We start from the raw sequence: 12,574 nt of genomic DNA on the forward strand, positions 1-12,574 counted from the left end.
CTCAAGTCTATTACGGAGTGTGGACTGGTAGCTGAAAAAATGGCAATTTACCTCCTAAGCACTGCCAAGGTGCTCTTGAGCAAGGCATGGAAATGTTAAAATATTATTCAGTATGTTTAATAAGAAACATACACGATTAGAGAAACATTTCTGAAATACTGAACCTAAAAGTTGTTCTTTACTTAATAAATGAAAAATGAGAGTTGCAATACCTTTTTTCCATTTCCTTCAGGTTGGCTTCCATAGCTGCCAGTCTTTACTTCAGGGCATCCATCTGTGTGCTTTCATGTTGTCTGATCAGTGGCAATTTTAGACCCTTTGTAGGGGGGCTCAAACTTTACTGTGGAGTATTCCCACAGTGTGGAGTCAATAGGCTACTTTTATGAGGAGCAGTTCACTAAAGGGTCTTCTTCCACTACTGCAACTGTAGTAGGGCACTGGTGTAGCCAGTTTAGCCCACTGAAGATCTATGGGTAACTTAGTAGCACTAGCAGCAATTGCAGCCTGTGGCCACTAGAGGCAGCCGAGCGCCGACGCACAAACCTGTAGGTAAGCAGAGACGTTTTTTGACGTAAGGAAAGAAGGAGAAGCCTCTCTCCAAGATGGCGACGACCATAGACAACAGCAATGCCGTTCAGGCGACTAAGAGAAAGCACCTCGGAATCCCCGAAGCCGTGTTTGTGGTGCGTAAAGGCTGACATTCATCCCTTTTACTACATGTCTTCCACGGGTTTAGGCCGTTAAAAACACACCTTGTTACGAGTAGCCGATGTGTGGGCGCGTCATGCTGGCTACGAGCTAGCTAGTTAGCTCCATTAGCCGGAGGGCTAGCTAATCCTGCTGTGTGCAGGCTGGGCGGCTCCTCACCACCTCCATCTATGGACATCTCAGTGTCTGTGTGGGAGCTGCTTCTTTATTTCCACGGCACCTCGTTTCCTCTTTAAGCTTTAAATTAATTAAGTTAGCTACACGTTAGCCTGGTAACCTGCTTTGTTAATAAAGCTCTTGTTAAAATTACGATAGCCTCCAACCTTTTCCATTCATTGTTAGGTAATATTAATATTGCTTTATTCAGGTCCCTTACTGCTGTAGCGAAAAGTACTGACACACTGTGAAAATACCGTAAGTTGGGGAAAAACATCCAAATACACATTTATGTGCGTATTTTAATTTAGTTTTTCTCTTTGAGACTGTACCGTTAGATTCCTCACATTCACCCAAAAGTAAGCAATAGTCAATGCCTCATTTGCACATTTAAACATAACATTTCAGAAAACTATTTTTCTTCATCTAGCTGTGTATTCAACTGGGGAACTTTCATGGTGACATGTTAGCTTAGCTAAAGTGTACCTTATTCACCTGTAGTGTCTCTATTATTGCTGCATTAACATAGATGTTGCGTTTTACTGCTGCAGATGTTTATGGTTGTACTAATTTGAACTCATTTATATACTGCTGGGTTGTTAGTTTTTATTCCTAAATGTGGCTCCCTTGAGTGCAAAACAAATTCCCCTCGGGGCAATAAAGGTTTCATTCATTCATGCATCAGATTGTATAAGGTCATCATATGCATGTAGCATTGCTGTCCTGTAAAAGCTTTTCATGTCCTGAAAAAAAAACGTTTTTAATCTTTGTGGCGATGCCTTTTTTCCAGCTGATCTAAGAGGCTTTTTAAAGACTTTATTTAGCTTTAGAAGTAGGAGAATTTTCATAACACAAAGGACCACTTGGTCCTTCAGTTTATGAGGAACATTTACATTCAAAATAACTACGCTCATTAGATTTTTTTCTTAAAGCGTATCTCTCGCAAAAATGCAACCTAGGATCTTTTTGTGAATGTACCCGAGTCAAACTTTTAAAAGCATAATTAGGACGAAAGCGCCACTTTTAAGATTTACCGTGTTATTGTTTTTTGGTGAAATTACCTTTTGAAAGGAAGTGTCAAAATCACTATTTTTCACCTCGTGTATCACCAGGAGCTCTATACATAAACGCAAGCATTGAGAACATTGTTTGTGTATACAGAGTTTACAAGAAAAGGTTTTAACAACTCACTGTAGCTGTTGTTTTTTCCGGTCGCAGCCGTCTCGCCAGTCAAAAATAGCTGAGGGAGGAGAGTAAAGATTGAAAGCTCCTAAAGATTAGTTCCACATAAATAATTTGTTGTTGTGTTAGTGAAAAACAATATTGACCTTGTAGTTAAAAAGGGAGTAGAGATGTTGCGATACCAGTATCGGTACGGCCTAAAACGCTGGTATCTGGAAGTACTGGAATTTATGCACCGATCCGATAGCACATAATAAAACTCTAAAGAAAAATCTCTGTTAAAGTAGTTTATGTTCTTTTTCCGTTATAACTAAAAAACTGGATGATTGTTGGCATTGACTGGCATTCGTTGTTTGAGTTTGTTCATATTTCACAAAGAGTTTAACCTAAGCCAGACTGACAAAAAATATAGAAATATCACATCCATACAGGGATAGTAGTATACAGCTGTTAAACCATAACATATATTAAAAAAAAGACTTACATTTGTTATTTATCGGTTGATGAATCTTTAGAGATTGCTTTACTTTTCCTGCTCCTGGACATTTGTCATCATTCTTTAAAAGCAAATCTAATCACTCCTAATAAAAAGAGTGTTATGTTAGGGTTGAATAATTGTTATTGAATTGACTCGGATATCCTTGCGGCTAGAATGTCTTGGTTTGACTGTGTGCTCTTTCTCTTCTGCTAAATTTTACAGGAGGATGTCGACTCATTTATGAAGCAGCCGGGGAATGAGACGGCAGATTCGGCGCTAAGGAAGCAGGATGAACAGTACCAGAAATACAAATACATGGAGCTCAACCTGTCTCAGAAGAAGCTCAGGTACCACAAAAGACAACAAGACACGTAGTCTACTCGCACAAAATAAATTGACACTGGAGTTAGTCTTTGTGAAACTAGGTTTGCTTTCCTAATTTTTCATGTGCCGTGACTGCTCAATAATCTGTAATGTGTAATGAGAAGATAGCAGGCTGACTAGTACCTAATGTGAATGTAAGCACACGGTTTTGCTTACCAGTGAAAGGTGAATAGCCTTCATGCTGTCAAAACAAAAGACTCGTTGGGTTTTGACATAATATTCTGAAAATGCAACAAAGACGTTTGTTCTTTAAGATCTAGAAATGCCTACATCTGCATTGGGAAGTAATAGGGGTTGTTGGTGTCTACAAAAGATTGATCAGGTATGAATAGAAATGTCTGTTTTGTCTAAATGTATTGTTTTTACGAAAGTGGTGATTTATCCCCCCCCTGCAGTGTGCATACTGTATGTACTTCAAACTCTGAAAAAGTATTTAACATCAGCAAATGTGTGCATTGTTCTCTCATGTTGAAAATGTATTATCATTATTTGTTATAGTTCTACTTGTTCATCATGTTTATAGCTCTTATAATTCACACCAATCAGAATTTTAGAAAATTCCATGGTGTCCACAGTGCTGTAATAACATCCTCATGTGCAGAAGGCAGTGTAACATGAATGTAATAACTGAATGAATGCCTTCCTTACTTGAACTAAAACGTTTTACTTCTCTTGTTCTGTAGGTTGAAAAGCCAGATCCCACAAATCACACAGACGCTAGAAATCCTGCGACACATGCAGAAGAAAAAGGTGTGTATTGTCCTTGTGAACTAATGTGGAAATGCTCTTTTACACCTCTTCTTAAAACTCGATTTTATTTTATCACCAGTGCATGCAGCTTATCGGGTCATTAAATCTACCTTACACCGCATTTAATGAGCATTTTAGATTTGGACAATAGGGCAGAAACTTATACTTATCACAATATATATTTTTTATTTTTATGCAGATTTATGTCAATATAGATTAAGTCAATATTTCTGTCAAAGATTTAGCTTGAACATCTGTAGTAGTTGGTTCTAAGTGTTTGAAATAAAAATATGTATAGGCTGCAAACAAAGAATGAGTAAAGTATACAAATTAAACCCTATCGTATAAATCCTTAATTATAAAGTGATAACGTTTTTTTTTTAAATTTATTACAAACTTTATTTTCCAGCAGTGTGTTTGAAAATACAAAACCTCTTAAGATCAAACTAAGTTAAAGAAAAATACGAGAGAGTGATGGAAGAATGAATGAGGGACTCCTGCTGACCGGTTCGCTTTAATATCTTGTTGCCCCAGGAGACCACAGCGCCCATGGAGACGCACTTCCTGTTGGCTGACAACGTTTACTGCAAGGCCTCAGTGCCGCCCACCGACAAAGTCTGCCTATGGTTAGGGGTAAGTAGAGCTCCGATTAAAGTCCGTTTTATTTCACTCGTATGTAGGCATCGCAAAACCGTGCCTGAGAGCAGTTTTTCAGAAACAACAAAATGGTTTTAAGTGCAAGACAAGCATGAGATATTTGGACAGATGTTATACATTTCTACTTTACTTCAGAAAGAGAAATGGTACACGTAAGGCTCCGACACACCGATCCAACGGCCGACCATCGGCAGAAAAGGCAGTCGGTCTGATCAGTCGGCTCCCGTCCCTCAAAAAAGTGCCTCGGAACACACCGACGCGATGCCAACACAAGCGTACGTCCTGCGGCTCCATAACAGCAGCCAGCGCTAAAAATTAAAACCGGAAATGACGGAGCATCTCTCTAGACCTAGTAAACACAGAGCACGTTATCGTCAGTCATTTTTTTCATCAGATGTTGTTGATAGTTGTGCAGAAGGATCGTTGTCATTTCTCGCTGAACAGAAGAAAATACGATAGCTAGGAATAAGAAGATACTGGCGTTGTCAGCTCTCAGGCTTCTTATTCTGGAATAAGCCCTGATTCGCTAGTCAAGGGCTAGCACTCCACCAATCAGATCATTGAGTCCAACTGCCCACTGGCCAATTCCCACGAGTCAAATCTGCCAAAATGGATGCCGACGGCTCCTCTGACTGACGACAGCACGGAACACACCAAACAGACTCGGGTCACCGACCTCGCCAGACTGTCCGACGGCTGATTATCTGGTTGGTGTGTCGGAGCCTTTAACCCGTTTGTGCCGGATGCTTCGCGACGACACATCTACCGCCGGTTACTGCGTTGCGCAACTCTGAACCTCCTGCCGGCTGCTGCGTGGCGCAGCATTTTGTATTCGTCGGTCTTTTCATGACGCGTGCAGCGGAAAACGCACTGTCATTGGTTCAAAATACACATGAGGCGGGTCTTGTTGGCTATTTAAAGCCATGTGACCACCAAAATGTACCGTAGTTTGCTGAAAATCATGTCAATCAATCAGACAAACATGTGCGTTTGTTTATGAAGTTTTGAGAGACAAGCGAGAAAACGGCTCCGACAGAGGAAGTGGTAGATTACGATGAAGACATCCTCCCTCCCAAACTCCTCACTATCTTCCACCTCAATGTCACTGCCCTCGCTGTCTAAATCCTCCTCTGATTGCCTCGTAGCCGTTTTCTCGCTCGTCTCTCAAACGTTCATAAACAAACGCACATGTATGTCTGGTTGATTGACGTGATTTTCAGCAAACTACGGTACATTTTGGTGGTCACATGGCCAACAAGACCCGCCTCATGTGTATTTGAACCAATGACAGTGCGTTCTCTGCTGCACGCGTCATGAAAAGACCGACGAATACAAAATGCTGCGCCACGCAGCAGCCGGCAGGAGGGTCAGAGTTGCGCAACGCAGTTACTGGCGGTAGATGTGTCGTCGCGAAGCATCCGGTGCAAACAGGTTAAGAATGATGAATGAATGATCGGTAATGCTCAGGAGAGGTCATAGGCTAAGTCCGTGAAGGCTATAACTTGAGTTCTCTGTACATCTCATTCTCTGCCCCCCCCCCCCCCACCAAAAAAAAGGCTAACGTCATGTTAGAATACGACATTGATGATGCCCAAGCTCTCCTAGAGAAGAACCTATCCACAGCATCTCGTAACCTAGAGACACTCGAGGATGATCTGGATTTCCTGCGAGACCAGTTCACTACCACCGAAGTCAGTATCCTTCCACTGTGTAGTCCACTCAGGTTGGGCATTGCTCTCAGACAAAGTTCTGTGGAGCTTTTGTTGCAGTTGTGTGTAGCACAAGCTCATGATTTATTAATTGTTCATTTAAAGTGCTGAATCACTCTGATGCAATTGTGTTGAAAATGAGGACATCTGCTGGACAAACCCACAGGTGGATTAAATCTGAGACAGTTAGCTAGCTACTTTCCTTATTACTTATTAGTTCCAAAAAATTTGCAAGTGCATTTCACATTGAAAACAAGCACAACCCCCCTCTCTGTGGTGAAGCGAGTAATGGAAACATCACAGTTCTCTTGTCATACCTACCTGCTGCGTGTGCACACCTCCGGCTCCAGTACACTGAAAAATAAACACTGAAACACTGGTTTTTAAGATGACGAATCCTGCGGTTGCACCTTGGCTGTTCCTTAACTCACTGCTCCCCCCCAGACATGGCACGAGTCTACAACTGGGACGTGAAGAGAAGGAGCAAAGAAAACCTCCTGAAATCAGCAGACAAGTCTTAATTTCGACAGGAGAGCGTCCATGTCCCCCATGTGCTAACTATCTTCTCCTTCAGTCAATAAAAAAAAAAAAATCCCCCCAAATTCATGTGTATGTTGACCCCAGGGCTCTGCACATGAGAGGGCACATTTGAAATATTTGTAAAAGTTGTAGTGTGCATGAAGTCATTGTGATTATTAACTCAAGCACACATAATAACTATTTTGAATATGCCCTCTGATAAGTCAGGCCCCAACCTCTACCACTACTGTTTTCTGTTGATTTGTTACTTTTAAAGTATTTTTTCAAGTAAAAACTAACAAAAAAAACAAAGGCAACCAGGCACTTTTTGTATTCTTTTTAACGATTTGAGTATGTTCCTGTTATCTTTGTCAGGTTTATGCAGAAAAAGGGTTCCTCGCATCGTCTTTCCTTTCCCTGCATTTTTCCCTCCTTACTGACCTGCACGTCCTCAACCTGCAACAGCGTTCACACATGGGACTTTTTACTTGAGTTGTTAGTCCTTGAAACACATCCAGTAACCATTATACTCCGTAGAATCCGACCCGTAGGATCACAAAGATCACAACAGAAGAAGAGTACAACTTGTTCTGCCTTGTGGCTCCAGTTCTTACTTCAGAGGGATCAACTCCACACCTGCTGCTGCTCTGTCCCTTGACCTTTCCACACTCAAACCATCTCTTCCTCGTCCTCCTCTCCTCTTAGCCGCTGTTCTGTCTGTATTTATTTGTCTCTCACTGTACTCATTAAACGATGAATGAAGTAAAAGAAGAACATTTTGGCAAAGAGACAAGACCTTGACCTGCTCTGTGTGTTTATTCTTGTGAGGAGAAGACGTAACAGGTTACCTGTAGTTACCAGTAGGTAAGAAGAAACGGTACATTGGTGCAACATTTATTTACAGTAACTGCAGGTGAAGGTGGACAGCATGGAGGGCCACAAGTGTCATGCACATAAGTATCAAGCATGAATTGGAAATAAAAACGGGAATTAATATAAAGTTTTACAAATAAATGAATAACGCAACAAATTGAATAAATTCCTAAAATTGTAAACATTGATTTATTTTTATTTGACCTATAATTGAATGGATTTACAGTCATTTGTATGAGCTTATATTCATTTATTGTATATACATTTTTATTGACATCCATTCATGATTTGTAATTAGTTTTTCATTTGACACTTATTTTTTTTACTTTTATATAGTTAAAAGATACTCTGGTTTCATCCGTCCTGTTCTTCCTCCTGGAGCTTTGTCCATGTTTCCCTCTCCATCTGAAAAGCTCCCAATTTCCCTTCATCCATCTTGTTCTCTTCCAGCTTTTAACTTTGGATAAGAAACCTAAATAAGCATGCTGTTGGAGGAAACATTGCAAGGCAGTTAAGCTGAAAGTATTTGTGCGGAAAGCTTCTTCTAGTTTCCTCGGTGCTCCCACCCAGTGGTTATGTGTGTCACTACAGTACAACAAACTACATTAAAAAAAAAAAGCCATTTGGCATGGTGTGTGTACTTGGAATACCTGAGTCTGGTCCTTCAGGCTGAGTTACCTGCTTTTCCTGGTTAAAACTGCATACATGGTGAGTTTGTAGAGGCTGTGGAATCTCTGATGTCGAGGGAATTCAAAATATTTTAAGAACCACCTACAAGTTGCTTTGACATCTTTAAAAACAATATGCATAATTCTCAGCTTGCCCCAGTGGCACAACTATAAACACTAAGACACAGATTTGTGGGTGCAGAACCTATTTGGTTCTGATGTTTGTTACCTTCAGGTGCTGTCTGAAATATTACATTTAACGTCAATATAGTCTACGTAAAGTCTGTTAAACTGGGAGTTAGATAGGCCTGTATCTGTTTTTCTTATGTTAAATGTTGTCAAGCTTTTTTTAATACAGTAAAAGAAATCTGTTCTCAGAACTCACGTCCATTGCAAGAAACCTTTCAATGCCTTTTTCGTGGGTTTTTAGATATTGTGAAATTAACACAATCAAATGGTTTATTTGGATTGGGGCACAGTATTATAATTATATATTGATCGTTTCTAGTTGATATTTAAAATATTTTTATTAAAAGAAAAGTAGGATCACAGAATAACAGAAAGCAAAAGGTGGAACATCACACTTGTCCTTTTTTTTTAAGAAATGTTAATTTAGTCTTGAACAACACTTTTAATTTTTAACACAAGTTGTTAAAGTGCCCCAAAAAGGCTGCTAGTATCTTGCGTAATATACAGTATCTTACAATAGATTTCCCCCTAAGTTTTATTTTACATACCCATATTAATCTATACATGTTTTGGGCAGGGACTTTTACTTTTTTGTCTTAACCTTTCTTAACATTTTATTTCCCCTTTTCTTTTTGAAGTTAATCTTTTTCATTTTGACTTTTGGGCCTTGGTAAGATGTATAAAACCTCTATAAAAATGTAGTTATAAAGTGTGTGTGTCTAGGTCAGCTCATCATCTGCAGTAGAACCCTAATTTAAAAGACAAGGCTAACAAACGTCAAAAATACAATTTAGCATTGTTCAAATTAAGAGTGTGGGGGCCACAGTGTTAACCACTGAGCCTATATGCTGCCTTATACATCTTACGTGGCTGCACACAATTACATTTTATGCATTTTTACATATTTTATTATCAAATCATAACCTATCACAGGACCCTTTTTATATAAAGCAGAAAATTACAGAAATTCCCCCATGGCCCAGCACTTTGTGCGACGAAGACAAGGAGAAACTTCTTTTTAACTGAGAGAAACCTCCAACAGAGCCTGGCTCTAGGCGACCGGCCATCTGCCTTGACTAGTCGGGGTGAGAGAGAAAGACCACCTGGAGGTACTGGTGTGCTGCTTTATGCGATTATTGTGATTAAAAAGATGGCAGCAAGGAAACTTGCAGAAATAAATAGCCAGGACTCGGAGCAGCTCTTTCCACAAACTGCGGGAGGAAGCATTCCTCACAAGCCGAGCATAGGGCTCTTTAATGTGGGCTTGCAGAGACTGGACGATGGCCGCATCCACAACTGGATCCTGCAACAGTACCGCAGACCCCAGCAGCCTCTTACCACAGAACATCTTTGCACACTTTCTGAGTGATCTTGAAATCCAGGCAGAAGCCTTCAGTCACCAGTTCCTCCATTGTCTGGTGTGTCACTTCTTTGTGTGGAAGACCCACTCCTTCTGGTAAGCGTGACACTTGGTCATCCCTCTCAGCGTTACCATGGTGACAAACATCTGCAGCTCATCCACCAACATTTAGTAACACTATTAAGTTTTTCCCCAACGTCCCTCCTCTCAAATACTTCACAGATAGCAGGCTAAGGCAAAAAAAAAAGCAACTGACTGTGTATAAAATAGCATAGACAATATGTTTATTTTTCCCAGCACGTTTTATTTATTTTTAGTACATTTCATTTTGTTGAGAGATAAGTAGAGCAAAGGAAGAGAGGCTGTCGGATTTAACCCAGAAGGGTTAGGGACAGTGATATACAGTATTGTCTGTACAGCTCAGAGGGTTGTTAGGAAGTGAAACCTTATTTTAGTTACACCACGGCAGCTCCTGTGAGAAGGTTTACGTCAACATGTCGGCAAACTTCAGGCAGCTGGTTTTCCCTTCGTCCCCTATAAACAATGTGTCTGTGTGCGAAGTCAAAGAAAAGGATAATTTAGAAAGTGAGGTGTAGCATGTGCAACTTGTTTGAAATATTCAAACAATTTATTGTGTTGCCACAAAATTAACAGCTTTACCCGTTCCATTATCAGCTCATTAGAATGGAATTTATTTTGGCAGGTAGACCAGCTCGTTAGCCACAGCCAGGAGATTCATTTCACATTCACCATCCACTGCAAATGCATTTCCTTTAACAACAGGGACATGGGGGGGGGGGGGCAGCAAGTTGTAAAAGAATAATGAGGCTTAAAGGAATTTGACAGATAAACATTTGGAGAAATATGCTTATTTGCCTTCTTGGCAAGTTGGATGAATAAATTGACACCACTCTCATATCTGTATGGTAAATATGAAGCTATAACCAGCAGTATGTTAGATTACCTTAGCATAAAAACCAGCTTGCTAATAGACCTGCACGATTAATCGTTATCAAATCACGATCTTGATATTCCCTGTTCACAATTTCATTTTCAAATAACTTTTATTTTTTATTGACTTTGATTCTCATTTCATTTTACGAGCCGACTGCATCAAATGCTACTACTTTCTTCTGTAAGTTTTAAACATAGATTGTATGAAATAGATTTGAAAGCGCTCCCAAGGGCTGCAGTGCTCTCCCTTTTCCTCATTTACAGGCTTGTGGTGATGCACAGTGTGCCATAGGTGTAAAAAAAAAATCAGTTTGGTACTGCCGTTGTGTTTTGTCACATGGTTAATGTGTGCAAAAAACATTACACTTTGTGAGGAAAAAGAATCATGGCAGAGATCTGTGATATCAATTCTAAGCTAAAAAATTGTGATTCATATTTTTCCCCAAATCGTGCAGGCCTACTTGCTAATAGCTTTAAAACAAATAAAAAAAAGGTTACTTCCTGGAGTTTTAAATAGTGACGGTAGGCAAAGTGTATTATCCTTAGACAAGCCAGGCTAGGTCTTTTCATTTTTTATCCTAAGCTAAGCAAACTGACTGATAGCTTTAGCCTTATATTGATCGTAAAGATTAGCCCCAACGCTGCGCATGAGTTTCTCTGAAAGATAATTGCTTCAACAACATTTACAATGTGTTTTTCCAACATGGCCGGGTAATTATCTTTCACAGAAATGATGCTTAGCCTCGTGACTGAAGTGCAATGATAATACATGAGAGGCACAAAACTGGGGCTGGTACATAATATGAAGCTACAGCTAGCGGCTGGTTAAACCAAAATGTGTAATTTTACATTCTGTTTTTTGTACGGATTTACCAAACATTACACAGTATGTGTACAGAAGTACAGAGAAATGGATTGTTGTTATGGTTGCATGGATCTTTAGATCTGAAAATAAAATGAATAAATGTGTTCTAACATACACATGTAACACAATTACAAGAGAACCCTATTTTCATCTTGAGTGAAGGTGCAGTTTAGTTGATAGACGTCGTCGCTGACAGTTGAAGTGAGTTCAGCAGTCTAATATATTCTGTGTTTGAAAGCAATCAGAAATGCTGCCAAGGATCCTGACAGTGATCGGTGCACAGAGCCAATAAATCGCCTTGTACCTTTCACTGGAAACCATCCAAAAAGTAGATTGCTTTGCTGTCAAACATGAAACTGCTTTCCATCATATGATACGAGTGCCTCCCTTGAACGTGCCCTTCCTTGATCCCTTCACGAGTCCTGAGGTGGCTTTAGTCAGAAACTCTGAATTTCCCCATCTTTTGATTGCATCAAACTAAACCTCGGATCAATAAAAGACTGAAGCGGTTCGAGACTAACTTGATGGAGTTGACTGCCAAGTTGGCCCCAAAAAAAATGGCTACCTTTAAGTTCAGTAATGTTAATTGACTGACTGAAAGGAAACTAACTTGCTTTACTCACAGACTGCAGTGTCAGTTGAGGTGAAGAACCTTAACAGCCATGTGCAGACCGTAAGCAGCTGATTGGGCTTCTGGGAAAGAAGAGGCCTCTCAAATGAAGGACATTTTTAGTGTTTATTGCTGACTGATTATTTCTCGCACTAATCAAATTGCGTTTTACTGGAGTCCCTTGATGGTAGCTTCAGGATTAGACCTTACGTGGCTATTGTACTCCTAGAAAAGGATGTCAGTTTTTTGGGTTTTGCTGTATAATATGACACATTTCTGACAGTTTTTACCACCAAATATATGTTGTTTCTTCTTGCCAAAAAGCAATACAAATATGTCCCTTAAGATCTGATAACATTATTTCTTTAACAGTAAACCAACCATGAAGTGTCAACATTTAACATGCCTGCCATGGGCAGATGACGTAAAAAAAAAAAAAAAAATCTGGCACGAGTTGACGTTGGCTTGAGCTGAGAGTACAAAAAACTGTTGGAAGTGAAGCGGTCTGAAAT

At 40.0% G+C, this 12,574-nt stretch overlaps 1 protein-coding gene and 1 long non-coding RNA gene across 2 annotated transcripts; one reads left to right on the plus strand and one right to left on the minus strand.

Annotated features, from left to right (window-relative positions):
• The first annotated feature begins 461 nt into the window (after nucleotides 1-461).
• vbp1 (von Hippel-Lindau binding protein 1) lies at nucleotides 462-7,344 on the plus strand. Its single transcript, XM_032544391.1, has 6 exons — nucleotides 462-683; nucleotides 2,747-2,871; nucleotides 3,592-3,658; nucleotides 4,193-4,291; nucleotides 5,872-6,010; nucleotides 6,469-7,344. The coding sequence occupies exons 1-6, from the start codon at nucleotides 603-605 to the stop codon at nucleotides 6,543-6,545; spliced, it is 588 nt and encodes a 195-aa protein (XP_032400282.1). The 5' UTR covers nucleotides 462-602; the 3' UTR covers nucleotides 6,546-7,344.
• On the minus strand, nucleotides 7,264-12,563 carry LOC116707159 (uncharacterized). The gene is made up of 3 exons (XR_004336412.1): nucleotides 12,550-12,563; nucleotides 9,775-9,780; nucleotides 7,264-7,391 (listed from the first exon to the last, which is right to left on the minus strand). It is a non-coding gene; the product is annotated as an uncharacterized LOC116707159 (long non-coding RNA).
• Nucleotides 12,564-12,574: the final 11 nt, after the last annotated feature.

This window comes from Etheostoma spectabile, chromosome 19 (assembly GCF_008692095.1).
Source record: "Etheostoma spectabile isolate EspeVRDwgs_2016 chromosome 19, UIUC_Espe_1.0, whole genome shotgun sequence".
Classification (NCBI taxonomy): Eukaryota; Metazoa; Chordata; class Actinopteri; order Perciformes; family Percidae; genus Etheostoma; species Etheostoma spectabile.

Bases quoted from the DNA above. Each gene is read 5' to 3' on its own strand.
- vbp1 (XM_032544391.1), top strand. From the start codon at position 603: ATGGCGACGACCATAGACAACAGCAATGCCGTTCAGGCGACTAAGAGA. The intron at 4,292-5,871 runs GTAAGTAGAGCT...ACCAAAAAAAAG, and splicing joins AAGTCTGCCTATGGTTAGGG to GCTAACGTCATGTTAGAATA. The intron at 6,011-6,468 runs GTATCCTTCCAC...GCTCCCCCCCAG, and splicing joins GTTCACTACCACCGAAGTCA to ACATGGCACGAGTCTACAAC.